Source organism: Embiotoca jacksoni, unplaced genomic scaffold (assembly GCF_022577435.1).
Source record: "Embiotoca jacksoni isolate LCO1_2020_lvr unplaced genomic scaffold, fEmbJac1.0.p SCAF_3, whole genome shotgun sequence".
NCBI lineage: Eukaryota > Metazoa > Chordata > Actinopteri > Embiotocidae > Embiotoca > Embiotoca jacksoni.
The window spans coordinates 19,503,556-19,528,038 of record NW_027185381.1 but is presented as its reverse complement, the minus strand read 5'-3'; the positions used below and the strand labels follow the sequence as shown (position 1 = coordinate 19,528,038).

General features: G+C 40.2%; 1 protein-coding gene across 1 annotated transcript; it reads left to right on the top strand.

Moving 5' to 3' along the window:
- Positions 1 to 2,992: 2,992 nt before the first annotated feature.
- pamr1b (peptidase domain containing associated with muscle regeneration 1b) lies at positions 2,993 to 24,483 on the top strand. Its single transcript, XM_069163281.1, has 14 exons — positions 2,993 to 3,181; positions 9,728 to 9,904; positions 10,992 to 11,117; positions 11,657 to 11,771; positions 15,072 to 15,289; positions 16,018 to 16,125; positions 18,700 to 18,870; positions 19,053 to 19,238; positions 19,460 to 20,353; positions 20,443 to 20,619; positions 21,442 to 21,508; positions 21,667 to 21,887; positions 23,045 to 23,403; positions 23,482 to 24,483. The coding sequence occupies exons 1-14, from the start codon at positions 3,028 to 3,030 to the stop codon at positions 24,067 to 24,069; spliced, it is 3,561 nt and encodes a 1,186-aa protein (XP_069019382.1). The 5' UTR covers positions 2,993 to 3,027; the 3' UTR covers positions 24,070 to 24,483.

Genomic DNA, 24,483 nt, shown 5'->3' with positions numbered 1-24,483 from the left:
GTCACTGCCCAGTGAGAAACAGGAAGGACCAAATTCTGTCTGTATTTTTTTCAAAAACTGACAGCGTAACGTAGTTTCAGACCAAACACACTAGTTCCAATATTTAGTGCAAGATTTGGCACAGAAAGAATAGCTGCACATAATCATACAAATCAGCTCGGATGCTATTAGACTTACAAAAGAATGGAGTCACAAACACAAAATCAATTTTCTAACCCAGCTCTGCAATGCTTGAGATTTTCTTTACCAAGTCACAGTATTGGATTGTAGATTTACGTGTGGTACTGCAGATATACATAAAGCTTCTCCACTATCGTCTCTACTGTCAAATGATTACTGCCGTGACTTCTGGCTCCCATCAATGATGGAATTCCCCTGGACACATGTTGTGGAGAGAGGTAAGCCTATTTAGTGACAAAGTTCAGTTTAGTTTAGCGGTTTTCTGTCATTAGGAATAATGATATGGCTCTTCACAGTGTCACTTGTCTTTTCAGTCCTGTAAGTAGGGGAAGAGTATTTTTCTTTTGGAAAAGTTTTGGACAGGACAGTAATGTTTGCCTCCTGGAATTTGTATTTAAGTGATATACAGTACACCTTACATTACTTTGATAGCTGATTATTTAGTAACAAATGAAAGTGTTGTATCAACAACAGTTGACTAAAATGTTGTAAAGCATATATTTAAATCCAATACTGACACATCAAAAATTGGAGTGAAAACACAAAATGTCCACTTTGTATTCTTTACAGACAGCGCAGACTGCAGCTGTGGTTAGTGTCCACACTAACCTAAAAGACTTGAGTTTCACATAATAAACTATTGGGCATCTGGACAAACAGTAGAGAGGTGGTGAAAGGGTGATATGAAGCACAGTGAGGCAGACGATATTTCCTTTTCCCCTGCTTTTCCCCTCTCTATCCCGCTGTCTTCATTCTTGTTTTTTCTTAAGATTTTGTCTGTTTTTCAGTTTCCCGACCAAATGCATACATAGACTGCAGCACCGCTCATGTGCTCTAAATCCTGCTGTTTAAGAAAACCGCCGGGGATATTGGATTCTCCTGCTCTGAATCGTTTGATCTGTATTCCCCGTTAGCTCCTGCAAGCAGCTTGAAGTCCAAGAAGGCAAAGAACAACAAATGAAAAAAATACCAGTGTTACATCCAACCGAAATAAAACACACCCATTGGATCATTCAAAATAACAACTAATGAAAACAACTAAATTGAGCAACTGTGTTTTCACTGGCTCTGTTTCTGTTGTTGTCTTTGAGCTTACAAGCAGATTTTATCCAAAGCTAAAACTATCTCAAAGTAGTTTGTTCCACCGTGTGATGTGCAGAGTGATACAGAAAACATGTCCTCATACTGAAACCACAGAGTTGTTCAATTTCGAATGACTCCTAAATCAAGTCATATGAGTGTTTTCAGCATCCTCTATAGGACTAACATGTCTTCATACCTAAAAGACAAAATAGCTCATTTGCCAAAGCAACATATTATATTTGACAATACATATGGTGAAAGTACCTGCAACAGACTTTCATCACCATGGTAGCAATGATAAACACACAATTAATGTTGTGAAATGATTGCAGTCCGGTTAGATTAAGGCACCAAAAGTACCTGGTTTGGTTTAGGAAAAAAAAATATCATGATTTGGGTCAAATTTTAAAAAAGTTACGGTAATCACATTACTCAAATTACTCTACGTCACCTGACATCCTTTTTTCCTCCCATCATAATAACTACTGCTCTACAGTAAATATGGTTTTCACAAAGCTCCTTGCACAGACAACATATACTGTTGTTTTTTTTAAGGGGTGCAGTCTGGACATTACCTACATTTTCAGAGTTATGAGAAATTTGACTATTTCAACTATATTTATGTGTACATAATGTGTATTAATATATAATAGTACATGGAATCAACGTAATGAGAGTTAAAAAAAATAAATTAAAAAAAGACAGCATGGTATATGAACTATGGAAATACCACTATTATATCTGCGAAAAATAGGAAGCTGAAATCAGCAGCCAGTTAGGTTAACATAAAAAGCCTAACTGATGTTTTTACATTTAATGACATAAATAAAAGAGATACGATGTATAAATTTGTGCGCTTTAGAAGTGCTGGTAGAATTGGTTACCTTAAGACAGAGCTGACTAGCGTGTTTCCCTCAGTTTCCAGTCTGTACACTGAATTAAGCCAAGCCAGGCTTAACTAAGAGTTTCACATAGCTTCATATTTACTTTACGGACATTAGAGTGTTATCTAAGTCATGGCAGAAATAAACACGGTGCATTTTGTAAAATCAAACCATTCCTTTAATCTTCCAATTATTTTCTGACTGGACGTTATTGTTAAACACACACTTTCTCTGAGTCGACACACAGCTGCTGTTTTCACACTTAGCTAGGTGTGAACTTGAACAAAAACTGATCTCAAGTCCTCATTTCAGACATGAACACATGAGCAGTGAAGTTGACGTAAATTCGAGCAACACATCATTGATTATGTCTGGTGGCAGGCACTCAGTGGTGAACATAATCTGGCTGTTATGTGCTTCCTTTCATTGTGTGCGCGCTTGCGTGTGTGTGTGTGTGTGTGTGTGTGTGTGTGTGTGTGTGTGTGTGTGTGTGTGTGTGTGTGTGTGTGTGTGTGTGTGTGTGTGTGTGTGTGTGTGTGTGTGTGTGTCACCATAATGAGTTAAGCATAAAACATTGGAGCTTGCTTTTCATTCACAAGCAGTGACGTAGTCCTCTGAGTGGAGCGAGGGGAGTTATTTGGGAGACCACTGCAAGTGAAACTCCTTGCTGGGCTGTAACCTGAAGCCAAAGAGATGTGAGAGAGAGAGAGAGAGAGAGAGAGAGAGAGAGAGAGAGAGAAAGAGAGAAACTGAGGGAGTAAGAAAGTTAGAGAGAGAGAGAGAGAGAGAGAAATGGAGGGAGGGGGAGGGGAGGATTGAAGGGCCAGGAGAAGGTGATGTCAGCTGAGTTCAGAAAGTAAACAGAGTTCCAGACTGCAGCATGCTGTCTGTGGGACAGGGACTGCATCTGAGGCCAACCCATCCAGGCACGATCCCCTGGACAAACACCTTCATCTCGGCGAAGGATGGCTGGCTCCTTTTCATCTCCCTCTTTATTTTCATCCTCTTACCCCAAGGGACAGCCTGGCCTTATGGTAAGAGCACTACAATGACTTTTACCTTTACTCTACCTTTGGAACAGCCTCTTGGCTCTTTGTTCTCAAAAAGCCGGCATCAGCACTCTTGCCATCCCTTCTTGTCTTCAATCCTTTAAGAGCACAATAGTACTCAGCAACACTTGTAGAGGAAGATTCCCAGACAGACACGAAAATCTTTTTTTTTTTTTTTTTTTTTTTTTTTTCCTGGCAGAGGCAGGAGACAAAAACATCAGTCAAGTTTGTGCAATCTTTGTCTTTCCAACTTTTGTTATGAAATACAGAGTGAGGGATTGTCCTGTGCAGGTTTGTTTATTGTTCTATTAATAGGGGCCCTGTTACACTCACTGCTACTAACTGCAGTTGTTTTTTTGTCTGAAATAAAAGTGAAATTGTTTGTTTTGCTCTTAAATAAAAAAAATTAAAAAAAACAACAGTTGGATGGAACCGTACACTCCTTCAGGTGAACTGAAGGGCTTGGAGTCCTAATAGGGCTGTTGAATCTTGGCACATGTTCCCTTTTGTGCTGGAGCCTCCCTTTAAATGCTGAAGTGTGTTTTGAGTGAGTGCTCCCTGAGATTCAGATGGACTCTGCCTGTTTACCCCAGATGGCCACTTGAACTGCAGCAGGGAGACATGAGTCATGTTTGAGTCAAACTCTGGCTGTGGTAATGTGCATACCATACACCATCTCCAAGACTCCTCAGCCAAACCTCTGCCCTCCTCCGTCCAGTCCCTCCTTGCACGGTTCCCACAAAGTAAAATAATACCTTCAATTTGTAATGTTGGTGAGTGTGGCAAAGGGCCGGGAGCGCAGCTGTGTTTAGTTGCAGTGATTAAGAGAGTTTCCTTTGACAGATTTGCCTACTTGTATTGTTGTCAGCTGAGTCACTCTAAGCACGGCTTGTTTCATCATCGTATATAATCAGCTGATGATAGATGTTTTCTATTGAGCAACTTAAAATTGTTTCCATTTGTTTTTTTCAAAAGAGCAGACTTGTTTATATGCAAATCATATCTTTGTGACTGTTGAGACATGTGTGTGTGTGTGCGTTTATGTACATTTCTGCATGTTTTTGTGTCCCACTGAGGAGTTCTTGATCTGTGTAATGCATCCTGTTTAGGATTTCCTGCCCACCTGACTCCTTTTTCCTGACACACTGGGCTCTTGGTGTGATTAGCTAAAGACCACAGGGAAGTTTTTAGAGCTTCTGGGTAGTGGGCAGTAGGAAACAAAGGCTTAGGGTAGTAGATGTCAAATTTATCTGGGCACAGAGCTTTAGTTACATGATGAAAAGCATGGCCTGTGATTTTGGAAAAAATAGAGTCATGTCACACTCAAGTTTAGGAGCTAGACACCAAAAACAAACGTGACTCCTGCTTGTCCTACATATTGCCGTGTGTACATACCATTTTACCACAGCAGATAATAGAGTGATAAGGTACTTCTCTGGGGTTGTGGTTGCCAATTTGAGGGAAGTTTGTTTAAATCTGCAGGATGACCACTGGGAACAGTGCTTCAGGAAACGGGATATGTTCAGATACATGATGTCCACAGAGCTGTCCTGGGAGTTTCCCTGTTCCATGATAGCTAAATCACTCAGACCTCAAAATACCAGACAGCTGTTGTCAGCAGTAGGCAAAAGGAATTATACACTCGCCCATACAGCACATGCACCCACAGCTGCTGTAAAAACAAAAAATTTTCCAGGATACATCAGTGTTAAATAAGCTATATTTCTCAGGAGGAAACTATTTATTTAGTGTATAAATACTGTAACTTGTCATTTGCCTTAGGGAAAAGTTTCTGACAAAAATTCTCACTTAATCACAGAAGGGAGCAAGTAGGACTTCAACTGTTATGAACAGGATTGTGCAAAACAGCACGATCACATAATAAGGAAAGTGATGACAAGGAGCAAGGCAGAAATTTGGCTTTTTGTAATTTGGGTAAACTGAAGATTAAAGCAGTAGTTTGAAATTTTTGAAAATATGATCATTTGTTGCCTTGCAGAGATGTAGATGATCTTCTAAATGTGAAGCTACAGCCAGTAACCAATTTGATTAACTAAGCACACTGCCTAAAAACAAGGTGGAAACAGGAAGCCTGGCTCTGTCCAGAAGTAACAAAATCCACCTACCAGCACCAGGAAAGCTAATCAGCAAGTTATGTGTTGTTTGTCTATCTAATAGAAAAGTGGGGCTTTACATGGGTATGAGTACAGGACTATGTCTTGGCTGTCCTAAATTAAACTCCTGGCTGTTGATGGCTGATGACAATAGATTCTTATTTACTTCTTATAACACTTGTCAAAAAAAGTTTAAAATATTGGGCAGACATTTTCCAAAATGTTAAACTATTCTTTTAAGATAAATTTGACCAAACCACTGAATAATGAAATACCACGTGTATTAGGGGTTACAGAGCCACAACATTGTGCTATGGTATTGTATTGCTAAGCATGTCAAACAAGTTCTTGCTGGCTCTTCAGCTTTGTTAGAAGCTAAAAATAACTTGGCAGAGTGAAGCAAGACAAGACTCATGCAGTCCGTGAGACAAGGACCAACTGGACAATGACTGGCTTAAATGGCGCACACAGCAATGTGGCTGGCTCCAATTCTGATAATGTTTGGATATCAAATTAGAGTTAGTTATCTGAGACTCTGAATGCAGCACTTGATTGTAAATGTGAACTAAAGGACAAAGACAATGCTGTTGCAGAATTAGAACAAATAAAAAAGGCAGATCCTGACTTTGGGTTGTATCTGTAGCTCAGTTTAAAAGAGATTTCATCCAGAAAGCAGGGCAGAAAGGTCAAACACAAGGTCACAGGACTCACATGAATTTATGCCCTTGGTAATAATTATGTCAGTCTGGAGATCCACTTCAAAGGTGCGCAGCTGAGAGAGGCTGCTTAAAAATCTGGACCCGTTAGGATGCACTTTGTGACACGCAAGGGTTTCCATGAGGAGACAGGACATGTGTTATGATGCCTCTGTCGTTTTCATTTCAATGGCTTCTCGGCATGAATGTTGAGGAGTACATTTAGGAGCTCCACATCTGGAATGGAAAAAAATCAGACACAACTTACATAAGACCAGAAAAACCAAACCACCCACACAAACATCTACAAGCTACAAGACTGAGGGGAAAAACAACCTGCTGTTAAAGAGTTTTTCTATAGCTTGATGGCAGCATTTCACACCAAAGCACATAAATGTCTGACAGGTCGGATGGAGAGGGTGCAAAACAGCCATGAGACGCGACAGAGGAGCAAACTTTGCTTGCAGATGAATTTCCTCCTGATTACAGTACCTGTCTGAAAACTGTCAACACTTCCAGTTTGTGATTAAATACATGTTTGCCAGGGGCACATAGCATAAACACAAACATGGGTTAAATTATAGGAGTTAACAGGTCTGTGCAAGTTTTCAGTGTCTGTATTTGCATAAAACACAAGCACACAGCATTGTGTTTAAGAATAACATCCGAAGAAATGATATCACATTTTATAGACTTAAACATTGAGAGCAAATCATACAAACACAAACTCCTACTTGCTCGTACACATTGCGCTTTGCACACCTGTTCAGACCGTCCTAATCTGCTGTAAAAAATCCACATGTTCCAACTGTTACTGTTCAGTCTGTAGTTACCTGCAGATGTTGACCTGTAAGCCTTACAGATGGATCTTTACAAGGCAGTAAGCTTAATGCTGAAATGAGTAAAATCAAATCGGCCGGGTGCAGGCCAAAGCACAACAGTGTAAAAGCTATCCTTAGTAAACACTGATTAAAAAAAAGGGGAGACATCCAGGAAAATCAAGATGCATTCCAGCATGTGTCTAGCTCCAGGGGAGAAACCTCACAGTCAGGCTTCAGGGAAAAACATAACAGCCTTATCAACAGAGCTGGAGGTCAGCAAACTGAATCCAGTCACAGTGTATAAACATGCAAAATGCTGCTGCCTGAGCTTATTTACCTCAAGTAGGAACATACAAAAACACCTTATCGAAATCTGGAAACTAATCCTATTATAAATAAATCCTATTTGATGTAACTCAACAGTCTGAGGTCAGACAGACGAATTGCCAAACTTCTACTCTGATCAACTATACATTTCAATCTTCTTATACTAAGGGCAGGTATAACCACAGGATTTAATTTCTATGGAAGGACAAGACACACAGCAGTGATCTATATAATGAGATTACCAGACCAGCTCATAAAGTCTTTTGATCTTTTCATGCCTATGTCCAATAAATCAACTTTCACAGGCTACTTCACTCAAAGCAGCTTCAATACAGAATTGTTCCCAATCTTGGAGTTTTTTTTTTTTTTCCGTTGTGATTTCTAATTTTGCTCAAGTGCCAGATTAAAGGGGAACACCAAAGTCTATTTACAGGTCGTGTTGTTGAGTACTCCTTTACAAGTGAAAATATCTTGAAGAAAGCCTTTTGTAGTTCCAGTGGGAGCCTTCTAAACTCTGATAATTGATGTCACTTGAGTCAACACCAATGGCGTCTTAAGTATTATTCATTTCAATACCGTGGGAGTGAGAAGTTAGAAAGAAATTATCTCACCAAACCGCTGCAGTCTGCTCCTCATCTCTGATTGAGGCTACCACCCACAGGCTACGTTAGCTGCTACTAGCAGCCCAGTTTCTGACTGAACTGCTAGTGATCAAGTTTTATGTGGGTAAAGTGTTTAGTGGGAAAAAAAAAAAAAATGTATGGAATAAAGAACGATATCTCTGCTTCTACTTTTGGACTTGAATAGATCAGTGGGGTTATCTCTTAAAAACATGAAGCAGACTTTCTGTTTTATGATTTGAATTAGGTGTACAGAAATATATGAAGGAGAATAACAGCTTGAATTAAAAGTCTTTTACTTGTTGTGGATGAAACAATGTCTTTGCCACTGTCAAAATGCATACTTGTATTGTACTCGTGGTACTTGTGTGTGCATAATCTGTGTTTTTGTCTCTACACTCATCTCTCTAAACATGCAGGCAATGTCCATACCGTGGATGTTTGTGGTTCTCACACAATCCACAAAAATGACAGCCTGGACAGAAACTATGAGCTTTTCTCAGAGACACACCAAACAAAACAAAAAAGACAATGCAAGGCCGTCAGCTTTGTTTCAAAAACAAAGTTGAAGGGCTGTCAGTTTGCATTCATTTTTACCACAAAAACCTTTATTGGTGACAGTATGAGTCTTGTATAAGGGACTAGTGCATGTGCGCCCCAGGGGTCCACAAAATCTGACTGACATTATCTCTGTCCCAAAATCTATTACAGCTATGCCAAAAAGACACCACATGCCGTCACAAGCTTGCTGAACATGCTTTCGAGGTTTTACACAAATCCAGCTGAGCCAATGTTATCAAAACATCAGATGACCAAAGAAACTGACAGGAATCCTAAAACAGTCAAAATACTGCAACCACTCTGTGAAGCACACACACCCTGTCCTTAAAAAACTTAGATTAAGACCTAGTGGCATTGAACAACCTACTTTCTGTTTGATTGATGTCAGTACGTATGCCATAACTCTTCTCTGAGAAATAGCTAAAGAGAAGGCCAGACTGTAGCTAGACTGAGACACAATTTATAATGTCATTAATGTGGAAGGGCAGTGGGGACGACTCAAAGAATTCCAAGACATCTGCGCTTCTTCTTTCTAGTTGACTGTCAACCAACAACAGTTTAATCACCTGTACTTGTTGGTTTTGTGCGTCAGTGCATTTGTGTGTCTGTGTACTCGAGTCCTGGTTTCACAAAGCTCAATCATCAAATAGATCGAGAGTACAATGACAACTTTACAAATAAATGAGTCTATTGTAAGGGCAAACAAGTTATTGTGACTACAGGACTGGGCGGAGATAAAATATGTTGCACTGACACCGTGCCAAGATTAAAGTGCAGCTTCTGTTATTTCTCCGTCCACATCTGCCACAAGAGAATTTCCAGTTGTCTGTTTCTGTTTTTAAAATCGCTGTTACATAACCATGACCACTCAGGCTCAAAGGTCTTTTAATCACTGGTTTCCAATCCAATTAAACATCACAATTCTTGAGCAAAACCTTCATGAAAAAGCAGACTTTTGTTTACACATAAAGCACTTTCTGATTTATGAATTGATTCTGCGCCCCCCCCCCCCCCTCTCGACAGTGACTTTACCATTTTGGCATGTTTTCTGACGTAATAACACAGAGGAGGTAAACTACAGAGAGTTCTGTGGTTTCCTATGTAAGAGCTTGCAAACATATGGCAGTGGAAATAAAGAGGCAGTGCAAAGCAGCGGCTCAAATAAACACCAAACTCGCCAGAACCCTTCCACTGCTCTTTCACGGCTGACCATAACCCATATCAGCTCACAGTTTCACACAAGGCCAGTCATTATGTTTGACATAGTTCCTCATGTTTGACTCACCTTCAGCTCAGTTTTTCGCCATGTATGAAATGATGGTTACATAAACAAAGTGAATCTTGCTTTTATTGTTTGAGTTGCTGCCAGTTCCTGATGTATCATCCTTTTTAGATTACAGGTACTTATACAACCATTGTCCAGGTCCAGAATGGAACGTTATGTGCAGAGGCTGCTGCGAGTATGACGTGATACGCTGTAAGTGCCCACTCCAGGGGACAAAAGTGGGCTACGCAGTGCCCTGCTGCCGCAACGCCATCAATGAGTGCGACCCCTGCATTATCCATCCAGGTACAGCTACTACAAATTGATCTAATTACTTCTATTTAATGCTCTCTTGATATTCATGTCCTTCAACAAAATAAAACATTAGAGGCACATCTTTAAAAAGTATGCATCCGTTAATTCAGCCAATGAGAATTGGGTCCATCTTGAATATCTACCACGCTGTTTGTGCAAGACGCAGTGCCGTCTGTCGACGGCACAGCTGTTTGCATTGTAGCATGAACAACAGTGTGATAGAAAGACTGAAAATAACTTCTGTGTTTGATCTAATTTGTTTCCAGGCCAACTTCACATTGGCTCCCTCTCTTGACTTACTGGCAGAATCCTCTACAATTGGCAGGAGTGAATGATCACACTTGGAACTTTGATTTTGTGAATGAAATGGGAGTAAATCAGTGTTCCGTCTCAAGAGATGAGCATTTTATTTTATGTGTAAGAAGCACAAGCATGTAAATGAGCATTAAAACACACTCACCAGGGGTTCTCAGAAAACATGTGCTGCTGCTGACACATCAAAACTCGTGTTTTCTGCCTATAGAAGTATGTCACGTTTTCCTCGCAGCTTGAATGTGCTCGTTTTACTTTATGGGAAAAAAACAAACAGCTGTTCAGAATTAAATGAATACTTGTAGATCACGTTTGACTGTTTTTACACTAAAAAAATGCACTCTCAACTTCTGTGTATGATCATAAATCTGCGTGTACATTCCCAGCCCTTTTGTTGTTAAAACTTCATACCTGCCCTCAGATCAGATGTTGGTCTTCTCCCTACGGAGAGAGGAGCCTCTTAAGTGAAAATCCATCCTCTCAGGAAGCTATTTCAACAGGTTTTCTCCAAATTTCTATTTCAGGAAGCAGCAATGGGTTTTTGCACTTTGTTGTAGTGAAAGATGAGCTTAATGAGTTTAGCAGAGTTGATACAAAGGAAAACATTTTAGTGCCAACAAAGCTCAAGCTTGTCAGATAAAATGTGCCCTGCTGTACCAAACAAAGACAACTCCTTTGAAAGATTTCATGTAATTTTGTTTAAATCCTTTGTATTCCGGCCCCGCAGTCTGACTCCTATTATTGTTTCTGTCTCTCTTTCTTTCAGGCTGCAGCATATTTGAGAACTGTAAGCGCTGTAACAATGGGACGTGGGGCCCCAGGGATGACTTCTTCATTACTGGCCAATACTGCGCTGAGTGTCGGCCCGGTTGGTCTGGTGGAGATTGCCTGAGTATGTCTTTTCATCATCCCAATCAGAAGATCATGCATGGTTTCAGTATAAATGATTTTTCTATTAGGAAAATTAATACCATGGACTTCATGGTCTTCCCTTCCCTGCTGATTTATCTTTATCTGGGACAACTGTGCCAACTTGGAGGGCTGCCATATGCCCAGGAGAGTTTCCATGAGGAGCTGAATGACAAGTCAGAGTCAACAACCACAAATCCCATAAAACAATTTAATATGTAACATTTGGACATTGACTCTAGCTTTTAAACGCAAATATTCTACCAAAGGGCACAGCGAGCATATATTTAATTGAAAGCAGAACCCTTGAAATGCCTTTATTGCCCGTGTGTGTATTGTGTTTATGCTTCTTTACATTGCTGAGCAAAGCAGAGCTTCTGCAGTGACTTCGGAAACCTAATTGCAATTACTGTTGGTTTGTAACCAAAGCAGCTTAATGTAGACCCTCAAAATAATAATTAAACTGTAATTTAAGCACCAAACCCCGTTTCAACTTTCCATAACGGAATTTCTGTGTTTCAGAGTGTGGCGGAGTGATTCATAAACGGCAAGGCCACCTGGTGCTGGAGAGCTACCCCAACAATGCTAGGTGTGAGTGGACCATACAGGTGGACAGGCAGTTTACCATAGAACTCAGGTAATAAAGGTACTTCCTCTGTTGGTTTACTGATTGTTATTTATCTCCTGTGTCATCTGAGCAATTTTGAAAGAAATATTATCAGTCATGTTATACAAGTAAGTTTAGTGCTGAGCTGGTTCATTCAGTATCTTGATTTTTAATTCTTGTACAATAGGTTTTTAAAATGTAACACCACATGAGTGCAGCATTGAAATGGTTGCCGTGACTGCACACTATGTGCGGACTATACAGGACTATACACGTTCATTGAACTATAATTACGATCAAGGATTCACCATTTCACTGCATTGAGTACTGCAGTTCGTCATGTTCCAAGTTTGTAACACAACAATTAATAACCCACAATTAACTCTCTTTAACAGGGCAGAACACCACGGCCATAACAATTTGTGACACATAAACAATTTGTAACAAAAGTAATTCTACATTTACAATGTAGCAGCCGACTACAGCACATCACCTCAGCAGAAAACACGTTGGAGTACTAAAAGTGTATTCAAATATGGTCGACAGATTCAAGGCCGTCACCCAGTGGCTTCGGTGAAACAGCCAAAGGGTTGGACATCACTCTATATGACAGGAAAAGCAAGCTGTGGAGCAACATTACTATTAAAATAAAAATATACCAATGCAAAGACATGCCACTACAGACAGTCGAGAAAGACGTATTTAGAGCAACAAAACATTAGATATGACGTATATTTCTTGTGTAGTTAACAAATAGTATCTGTGCTCCAGTTTCCTGCACTCAGGGGTATTTGAGGACAAGACCTGTTACCCACTTGTGCTACAAAAGGGAGTTTATCCTTAAGTGAGCACTTCAGTCAGTTGTAGTTCTGAGAGAAAGGCTGGACAGAAACATGTTGCAGTCGATTGCAATATCAGTATTTTATCACAACCGAAGGTATTGGACAACTTGAAATTAGCGACCATTCGTCTACATAATTTCAGGGCAATCTATTAAAAAGTTGTTGAGATATTTTAGTTTGGATTAAATTGGTGGACTGACCGACTGGCAGGTCCTACAGTCAGTGTGCTACCATGGCTAAAATTTACATTTGAAAGACATTTAAAAGCCGTGACTTAGTTATTCTGATTGAGCCCTAGACTTGGCTATTTACATTTAACTTCATTTGAACAATGTTACACCTAAAAAAAAAATCTCTCTAAACCGAGGGTTATAAACATAAATCTTTTAGGTTGCACACCAGCCAATAAATGCTCAAATAATATTAGATGTGATTATAACGACCAACTTTTGATTCAACAGAGTTCAAATTGTGACAGTTTTGTCAGACTCTGAATCCTTGCATGTTGGGATCTTCATTCACTGTCCATCTGTGATAGTTATTAATGACTGACCTGCTAAAGTAAGTTTTCCACTGAGTTAGTATATTTCTGTGTGATGTATGTCATGGAATAATGGCAAGTTTACAGCAGAGTTGGGAAAACATAACACCCCTCCTTTTTTCAGCAAAGTTATTACTTTTCAGTTCCGTGATAACTTTCTATTTTTGTCATTTTTTTCCATTACACATACAGCATTTTACAGGCAAGCATTTGCGCAGTGTTTTAGCAGAACAAAAGTTCCATGCAGCTAGATGCAGGCTATGCATGCGGTCCGGGTTTGTTGTGTGCATGAAGGATATTAAAAACTTCTAATTTTAGGTGTTTTTTTGGACATATACAGCTCTTCATTAAACTTTACAACCATGATAGGTCCTACCCAATGTCACATTTTTATGTCCTTAGTTTGTGACACAAATCCAGCAAAACCTCTGAATGAAATAGCGTTGTACATGGAGACGGCAATTTGTGCCTGGAACGAACTGGCAGGGTTTTCATGAATTTCCTTCTTTAATGATGGTGGCTTGTAGTGCATTCACATTACAGGTAACATATTTACTGAATTGCAATTGGCATTCATTCTTGGGAGCTGCTGCAGGGTAACATTTAGCATTATCGTATATCTCATTAGTCTAAGCTTCCGTGGCCAAGGGGTCTGTGACAAAGGTTTACATTAAAAGATTTGGGAGCATTCCAGTTTATCAGTCTTTCATGTCCGTTCCAATGGGAGGCTAAAAAGATTACAGCTGAAATCACTGAAAAGAGGAATGATTCTTTTGTGTTTTTCCTAATCCAGCTGGCAGCCCTCTCAATGTCACACTCTGACTTGAACTGAACCAAACAGCTCATGAATTGGAAGTGGATGTAAAGTTCTCATCAATATTATATGCAGTCACTTAAACGGACCCACTCTTCTGTCTATAGAGCACACAAAGACGCCTTTGGAAATTCCATAATACATTACCTTGTCATTTTGGAACCAGAAATCTCCAGTCGTACAATTTGATTTGGAAATAATGTAGTGCAATCAATATGTTTAGTCAGCATTCATACATCTATTTTATAGGTATTTAACAGCTGTTGATCTGAAATAACTGGATGTTTATTTGGATGCTGTTTATTAGCAGTATTTACTGGCAAATACAACAATGTAATGGCAACTATATGTGCACTTCAGCTGTTTAATGGGCACATAATGAGTCTTAATGATACATAATCTATTACAAAGGGTGAGAAAATTCTTAAGATATTCCTAAAACTTGCCCAGTCCTCAAAGACAATGATGGGCATATGTTTTTGTGCTTTGCTGATGCCAGGTGTCAGTAGTGACTGTGCTTTATCTAATTTCTCAATATTACATCTTTGCTTGTATAATATAGGGGCAAAGTTGCAATACACAGTAATTATGGGGTGTTAATTGCGTATACCTGTCTTAGCCACAATATCTGGTGAGCCCTTGCTGCAATGCTGCATCAATCTTTTCATTAATCCCTCTTCCACCTACAAAAAAAAAAAAAAAATTCTCAGTCTTTTCTGCTGCAAACAACAAAATCAAAATTTTTAAATGTTTTCCTACCTGGTAAATCTAATAGCACATAATTAAGAACAGTATGATCTTGTAATGGGGCAAATAACTGTTTCAGCTGTTTGTACTTGCGTACCATTGCTGTAAATTACTTGTTTGCTGGCTGAAGATTTTAAAGAGTCATTATAATGATGCCAGCTGGTGTGGCATTGCCAGGGAACACAGGTGTTCTCATAATCCTGGAAAAACAACTACATTTACCTCACCAACCACCAAAATCTTTTTTTTACACGAAAGTAACTAGTTATTTTGTATCATAATATCATCATACCCAGGAAATCATCTCAAGAAGATTTTGAAAAACTACCTTGAGACCTGTGTGTTTTTTTTCCGGTTTATTTATATACAGATTGTTGTACTTGCAGGTTTATGATGCTGAGTCTGGAGTTTCACCATTCTTGTCATTATGACTACGTGGAGGTCCGAGATGGAGACAGCATTAACTCGCGTGTTATCGGTAGATTCTGTGGGAACAACAAACCTGTCCCAGTTCACAGCTCTGGCAACAGTTTGCACATTCTCTTTGTGTCTGATGGTTACAAGAATTTTGATGGATTCTTTGCCACTTTCCAGGAGAGCTCAGGTATGTAAATTAACAAGAAAAACAAGAATACTAATACTACTACTGCTACTAATGATTTACTTGTATACTTGTGAGGACCACTGGTAACTTAACATACTAACCTTTTCCTTGACTCTTGCCTAATAGACTTATTTAACCTAAAACCTAAAATCAAGTGTTCACTCCATAGCAGTGAATGGGTGTGTGTCCTTGTTCTATTTGCAATAAATAAAAAGTCATTTGTGAAGTCATACTCAATGAACAAAGGAGCTCTTTGAAATCATGGCCAAAACAGATGCAAACAAGAAAGAAGTTTCCATGGCACTCAGTCCAGTGCATAATAAGAAGCCTTTAATAGCACATGATTGGCACCTACATGTTAAGGCAAAAGCCTTCATCAGGGTGTTGAGCCTGCTAACGGCTTGTTGAGAAACCAAAATGCCCTCACTTTCCAAAAATGTCCTAATTCTCAAGGTCTACAGCTCAAAAGCATACACACAAACACACACACACAGCAGTTAAGTTAGATCTAGTAAAAGTAAACAGAGGCCGTCTGTGTAGAAATGGCAGCACACATTTAGAAATGTAAACAAAATTGACATTTAAATGACTTCAGCTTTGAATATGAATTTGCTGATGTAGCCTGATGTGGATAGCCATTCCTTTTAGCGTAGAGACTGTGTATTATATTGCTAATTAAGTTAGTATTTCTGTTTGAACACTGACATCTTACACTGGTATGTTTACAGCTTGCAGCTCCTCCCCTTGCCTGCATGACGGGACTTGTATCCTGGACAGTTCTTACACTTACCACTGTGCCTGTCTGGCGGGCTACACAGGCAAGAGGTGTGAAAATGGTGAGTCTGTAATGTAACTTAAGTCTTTACAGCATGATCATGCAAGTACATTTTAATTATTTAAAGTTATTTTATTCTGTAATTGGTATTACTGTGTCTTCCATGCTGCGGTAACGGAAAAATGTCCCTTTGCGGGAACAATAAAGTACCTGTCTGTCTGTCTGTCTGTCTGTGTGTCTATCTGTCTATCTGAAATCCTGATATTTTAGGTTTTCGGGAAAACATGAATGTGTACAATTAAAGAAATGCATGCAAGTTCTAATCACATGGAAGAATAAGCAAGTCTTTATGGCATACTGTGGGACAGGAATTCCCCATCTCATGAGGCATCTGACCTGTATCTGGCTGTACTTATGCTTACAAAATACCACAACTATTTCAGTATTTTGTTTTGTTTTTAATCTGAAAAGAGGCACACCTAGTTCCAACACATTTAACAGGAATTGATTTATTCCTTAAAGCCTTGTTGTTGCTACGCTGAGTCAGTGAATTCACTGCGACGAGGGATAGGTTTGTGGTTTGGACTGATTTCAGGCCAGCTGCCTTCCCCAGCCGAGGTCGGCCCCATCTGTGGCTTTAAAAAAAAGTTTAATGGATGGGCTGCATTTCCAAACGACCACCTAACAAATATGTTTGCATGAAATAAAGAGCTATTAATTGAGCCAACAAATGGATGAATTCATACTGCGTTTGAGTGATAAAGGAGGTGAACGGCAAAGAACCTGACTGAGGGAGGAAAGAAATGGAACAAGCAGAAGACAAAAATGGCAAACCATCTGAACATACCTAGTCTACCACCTTTCAATCGCTATGGCCACTTGGCCATGTGGGGTACTGCTCGCTCAGGTTGTGGTTAGAGCCACTTTGGCCGACAAGGTCTTTTATTTATGGATGTCTGGACCGTACCTTGTGTTTTTGTGGCTTTTACCTCCCTTAAGAGCCTGCAAAAACAGACTTCTCAAACTCAACTTACTTTTTTTTTCTTGTGGTGTTATTTTTCAGGGCTAAATTCAAGTCTATAAAACGAATGGTGAAACAATTCTACTTCTATAACAGGAGCCAGCTTTTCCATTGGATGAGACTCTCATAAAAGAGGCAGTAGTTTCATTCCACAGTGTGCATTCATCTGTATTCCCATGAGGAATCCTCAGCTGTTAATTTTAATGGAAAAAGAGCTGGAACGCTAATGTCTCACATTTTGTAGAGGAAATATAGTCTACAATTCTGCCCTAGAGTCAGATGGAGAATTTTAAATATGAACCTGACATCAACCATATTTTATGCCTCCAATAATCAGCCTGTCATCTGTTATAAGCCTGAGCTAAAACTCATTTTGTGTGACACGATATGACACATTATTGTAGAAACTCATGACAGAAAATACATTCTGTCCCCTTTCTTGTGTCTTTCTGGCACAGCTGAATGTATTCTTGAGTCTAATTGGTTTTTGAGGGAAGTTTTTAACAGTTTCCAAAACATTAGTGGAAGTAATGATGATTTACTCACAGTATGTGTCATTATGCCTCAAATGTTAAAATTCCACCTCACCTCAATAGCTCCAAATTAATCCAAATATGCCTGTGTGCACATTCTGACATGAAAGATCGATCATTTAGGAAAAAAAAAATATTCAAAGGAGGTCAACTACAGTTTACTTTTCCACTTTTGGTTGGCCAACATCTAACCCCTAAGGAGCTGAAGGTTGGAAATGCCGTAAGACAAAAACGCCCTAATTACAGGGAGGGTTCCTTGGTTTGAAGTTATAAAACCACAGACAGTGCATTTCATGGATCTGATCCCACTTAAAGTCAGCAACACAGAAAATCTCCTGAGGGATCATCCTACAGAGAGTGCTGTAATGGTATGATAACGGCTGTGTTAACATGTGTGCTTCATGAGCTCAGTTGTGGGTGGTGCAAGACTTTATCACAACACTTGTGTGCACATTTACAGTTTGCAGTTGAAGATAAAAACAGATACTGTATTCACAGCATGTTACATATTCACAATCATTTTCCCATGTATGACAGGGATAGTTTTATTTTGCATTAGGTTGTTATATACGAGAGTTACACAAAAGTATCACAATCTTTGCTACCGCACTTTATAAAATCCTCATTTACAACACTGGAAAATTGAACAGTTGGATTAAAGCGCTTTTATTACATCTATTTCTTCCTCATTTACAAGCCATGTGTTAACATCTTGCACTTTACACTTTACTATGATGGGTGAAATTATTTGTTAAATGAGCCTCTAAGGAAGCTGGCTAGGCTTATAAATCTCTGGACCTTTTGTAATTAAGAGCAGTGAGTCTTGATTCCTTCGAGACTTTGTTTTGTTGAGTACCTGTGTGACCTGCAAACACCAGACGGCAATGAATTCACTGAAGCTCTATTTGTGTGGTCTTTTACAGCATGGAGGTGCAATAAACTGATTTCTAAGGTATGCTAGGGATGCCTCTTAAACCCGCTGTGCGTCGTAATTCTAATGATCAAGCATTCAGTCAAGTAAAAGGAAAAAAAGACAGCCAGTGTCCATTATTGAACTATGCATGCCTATATTTCCGCTCAGTGGTGGGATGCCGCAGGCCTCCGGTGCCCACCCATGGATCTACAGAGGGTCTCTTTCGCCATTCTGGTGCACACATCACTTTCCGTTGTGACCCTGGGTTTGAGCTGAAGGGGTTTCATACAGCCATCTGCCTGAGTGATGGCACCTGGAGTATGCCTGCCCCAGAGTGTGGTAAGATAATATTGTGAATTGCTTTTTCTCTCAAACAATTACAAATTGGGATGTGGGGAAAGTCATACGTGTCATTTGCTTGTCTTTGGATGCATGCACACCGCTTGAGAGATGGTACAAACCATGGAAAAAGGCCTATTTGCAGCTTCTTAAAGCCTGATTTTTTTCCCTGTTTTTTCCAGTGGAAAGAGTCTGTGCTCTGCCACCCAAGCCAACACATGGGGACCACTTCTTGGTTTATGGACCCAATGATGTCCTCATTGCGCTACAGTACTTGTGCCACCAGCCTCATGAACTCAGTGGGATCTCCCAGAGAACCTGCCTCCCTAACAACACCTGGAGTGGGACTTCTCCTGTTTGCACTAAAGGTCAGACAAAATGTCCACAGTAATGGAGATTAGAGATAAAATGGAAGGGTCATTTCTAAGAGTTGATTTTGCCATTATTTTTATAACGATAAAAGCTAAGAGAAAATGAGTCAGTGCCGAGAGCTAGTCAGCATAATGAGACAACTTTGAACTAAGCACTTTCCAATCGCCTGCTAAAAGATAATTCAGTAATGAATTTTGTCATGTTTTCTTATCTACAGTGAATAACACACTTAATGAAGCAGAAAAGAACAAAGACAAAGTAAAAGAGACAGAAAAAGGCAAGGAAATAGACATAAATAGTGACAAAGATATCAGCAAAACTAAGGAGAATGTTCAAGAGAACACGGCTGGAGAAAAGGAAAGTGCTGGAGGTAAAGATATAAACACCGGGCAGGAGAATACAACAGCAGTCGACAGAGAAGATAAATATACTGGGATTACTCCAGAGAAAACTGTGGCTGAGGGTGGGAATGAAGGAGAGCTAGAGGAAAGAAATACTGGGTCAGAGAAACCTACTGGAGGCAGAGAAGATAAAGAGGATAGTAAAGGCCCAGATAACAACCTGAATACAGTTGAAAAGAAAGAACCGGAGGTAGCAAAGGCACCTGAGAAAAAAGAAGACAGTTCAGACGCAGACCTCGAGACAGGGAAGACAGATATCACAGAAATAGTTCTGATAAAAGACAAAGGGCAAGGAGACAAGGAAAGAAAAGAGGAGCAGGTCAATGGAAAAAGAGATCCGGACAAAGTCGGCCCTAATGACACCAAGCTAAGGACAGTCATATCTGAGGAGGAAAACATAGTGGAGATATTTGAACTAGGAATGACAAAGATCAACACAACAGTTACATATGATATCACGGATACCAAGGAAGAAAATAATACCATTGGATCTCCAACGGCTGGGAGGAAAATCATGCCGAGCAGAGTCAACGTCACACAGTACACCATGTACAGAGCAGGTGCAGAAAGTGAGAAACCGAAGGAAGAATCAACAGTTAATAAGGACGAGACCGAGAGGGATTCTTCTGAGAAAACCGAGGAAGAGTTGGAAAAGGAGAGGGGGCAGAAAGAAAAAGAAAAGGAGAGAGAAGTTAATCAAAGCTTCACTGGTAAGGGACCCATTTAGAAAAATATAAATGAAACGTTTCTTCTTCTCTTTGGCCAAAACCCTCATCCACTGTTTATTCCCCTCCTCCAGAAAAAAGCTGCCCATCTCTGCCTCGCCTCTACCATGGCTACCACCAGGTGGTGCCCGGGGTGGAGCCTGAAACAGTGGAGTTTATGTGTAACCACTCTTATGCGCTTAGTGGTGATACCCGACGAACCTGCCAGCCAGATGGTACCTGGGGTGGCCAACAACCCCTCTGTGTCAGAGGTACTGCCATCTGTTTGGTTACTGTTTTTCCTTTTCTTTCTTTTTTATTTATTCACATATTGATGAGGATTTGCTGGTTTGGTAACTTGTGAAAGGTATTCATTTCAGTAAGCATGTACATAAAGCATTTTTAGTGGGTACAGGTCTAATAAGGTATACTTTCAGACAGACTAAATTATTGGCAGACAGTACTGCATATTATGTGTTTATTAGACAATGAGCAATTCATAAAGGCATCAAGGCTGGGTAGTAAGTAAATCATTCTTAAATCTTAGATAAATGCTACTGCTAAATATTAGTAAGAACAGGATTTTTACAGTAAAATAATCCATCAAGTCCAAAGCTGTAAATATCAATTTGTTTTTTTATGGCTTTTGGCCTGGATGCTCTGCATCTTTGCCAAGAGTTAAGTGGTAAAACTGTCCACTGGCCCCACTTTTTTTGATCAATTAAAGAACAGGAAAGTTGTCTTGGTTAACGTTTTTTTTTTTTTTTTTTTTTTTTTTACAGTTTTTAAGTAAAACGTATGCATACACTATTTCCTAGAGGACAGCTTAACATTTTGGCAAATGGTCCTATTCATATTTTAGTCCAAGGGGTTAATGGGCAGATCAATATCACAAATGTCTCTTTGTTGATATAAAACTACAGCCAGCAGCCAATTGGCTTACATGTAACTCAACATGAAGACTGAGTTAGGGTAAATCAGGTCACGGTTCCAGTTCCAGCTCCTCCGTTCAAATCACAGCGGACGTTAATGGGGCTTTTCTATGTTCATTTTATGTGTTGGGTGTGTAATCATATACACGTGTGTATTTGCAGCATGCCGAGAGCCCAAAGTATCAGAGCTGGTTCAACAAAGGGTTCTGCCACCTCAGGCACCATCCAGGTATGTTTGCAATAAAACAAACATGGTTATTAGCAGAATTGAAAGTAGTAAATGTCTGGAAAAAAAAAAAAAAATTCATTCTCACATTAAAAAGCATTTACTCAACCCTGGGGTTATGGCTGCTACCACCCTGGTCTTATTCTTTTTTTTACCCTCAGAAAGACACCTGTCCACAAGCTCTACTCCTCTGCGCTGGGCCAACAAGTCCAGTCTGACAGCCCCACTAAAGCCCCCCCAGTGCTTCCCCAGGGCTTCCACCATCTTTACACACATATAGAGTACGAGTGTGCATCTCAGTTCTACCACCACTCTGGCAGTCATCGGCGCACTTGCCTGAAGACAGGGAAATGGAGCGGGCGCCATGTCTCCTGTACACCAGGTGAGGGCAGCAGAGGACCACAAGCTGTAAAACCACTGGATATTCATTTAACACATTTTGTATCACATACAGGGATTTACACCCACATATCAATAATCAGATGTAGACAAAAGTGATTATGTGATCACTCAGACGTGGTGTCTTGATAACCATTTATTTAGTGAAGCAATATTAACAAAGTTCAGCATGCAGCAGCACTTTTAAAAATATAATCACTGCTTCTAATTACTGACATTGAGCAATACCTTGTCAGCTTCTTCACACATCTCTTAGGCATGTCTATGTGCTCTGGGGCTTTTTATTTTTTTTTACTACTCAGTGAAGGTTCCCTAAGAAACTAAGAATTATTAGCTGACATGCAGCTTTAACTGTCAGATGGAGCAATGACAGAAAACTTCAGCATATTTGAAAGAAGCCTTCCTCCAGGCTGTAATCAAATATTAAAATTATAACAGCCACGTCTCCGCTTTCCTCTCATTATCATCAGCAACAACATCTTGAATAAATGCTGTTTGACTGGAGAATGCAGCTTCATTCTCTGTGGGACAGAACATTTGTAGCAATCACAAAAAGGTCTGCCCCTCATGAGCAACCTGCCATAATGTCAAACTGGAAAGATGTTGGTTCTGTGAGCTCTGTTCAACATTATCACAACAAGTTTACCCACTGTCAACAAACACTGGATGAATTTGCATTTAGGGTGCTGACAATGGTATTGTAAGGCAAAGAATCAAAAGCAGCTCAGAGGTGTTAAAACTCGTGAATAGAGTGTCTCAAGTCTGATAATTTATTATTTGTCCGGTGATAATTTTGCAGAAGGTAGGTGGAGTTTATGTTGAGGAACTATGTTCCGAAATATGCATTTAAAGATTTCGTTTACTCTTTTCTTCAGTACGGGACACTCTCTTTTCACATGGCTGTGTGGGTTTAGCGTGTTTTATATGCTGCCCCATCTATGCCACTACTTTGCATTTTCTCAAATGATCTTTAAAATAGTTTGAAATAAAAGCTTTCAGAAGTGTAAGGCAGTTCAAAGACTGCCTCAGCTCTAAATGTTGACACAGTCTCAATATAAATCCAATTTTTACTGTGATGTTTTCCTTGTGCTCCCCTTGATTACGGTGTCAGATCTCATCCTGTCACCTACTCTTTGGCAGTGTGTGGGAAGCATCCAACCTTTGACCCAGAGAGGCCGGAAGAGGCTCACTGGCCTTGGCTGGCAGCCATCTACCGCCGCTCCACTAAGGGTACAGAGACCAAGGTGACCAAGGCAGACAGCCAGGCAGGATCCCTGAAGAAGGATGGTGGAGCAGGGACTGGCAACCACAATCAGGCTTCTGACTGGCAGCTAGTTTGCAGTGGGGCTCTGGTTAACCAAAGGAGCCTACTGGTTGCAGCTCACTGTGTGACAGAGTTGGGCAAGCTGTATCCTCTGGATACAGCCAAGATCAAGGTGGTGGTGGGGAAGCACTATCGTGATGACCACAGAGAAAATAAAGGTCTTCAACATCTGAGGGTAAGCTATTGAAGCTCTTGTTTCTGATGATCCTTTTTAACCAAACCTGCAGAGTAAGTCAGTGTCTTTGTTTTTCAGGTGGCCTCCATTGTTGTTCATCCAAACTACGACCCATTTATTCTTGACTCTGACATGGCTGTGATAAAGTTACTGGACAAAGCAAGGATTGGAGAAAAAGTCCTGCCTCTCTGCCTGCCAGAGACCCAGGAAGAAGAGGCGATCTCGAGTCCTGGTCAAGGGCTTGTGACAGGCTGGTCCCCACTGCCCGATTCCAGTTTAGGCCCTGATGAGATGGCAAGGGTGGGGATGGTTCACCTTGCTGATATCGTCCCATGTGAGCAGCAGTATGCTCGTAACGGGGTGCCAGTCAGTGTTACAGACAACATGCTTTGCGCCAGCCGAAAGGCTGACTATGGACCATCTAACATATGTCCCTCTCATACTGGGGGAATCCTTGTCCTCCCTGCCCTCTCTGAGAATCAAGCCAGCAACAACCAGAACCCCTCTCTCAGTTTTACACAGAGGCAAAGGGAGAGTAAAGGGCTGTGGAGGCTCCTGGGACTGGTTAGCTTTGGCTATGACCAAGGGGAGTGCAATCCTGACCTCTACACAGTCTACACACGTGTAGCAAACTTCAAAGACTGGATTGAGAGCAATATGAAATAAAAATCTTACAGTCTTCTCTTTGTCTGTTTTTCAGTGTATTCATTCTGTCTAATCTTTTTGTTTGGGTGTTATGCACAAGGGCATTTTTCTTACTAAATGCAGAACCAACACTGGACAACACAGTGCTCTAACTGAAGGGGGTGCTAACACATTAGATGTGCTGAGCATCGGCCTTTCAACTGAAGACGTCAGTGTTCCCTCGACCTGAAGTTACAGACTTGAAAATGACCAGCTAACCATTCAGCTGACCATCTGGCTGATGATGGTTTTGATTGTATTCATTGTGATGTATATACTGTAAGTTGTAATGCTCTGAATTATTATATCAGTTTATATGACTCAAGAGATGTACATATTGTATTGAAAGACAGAAAAATCATAATGTTTTTAATTAAAGAAAATTATGGTGTGGTT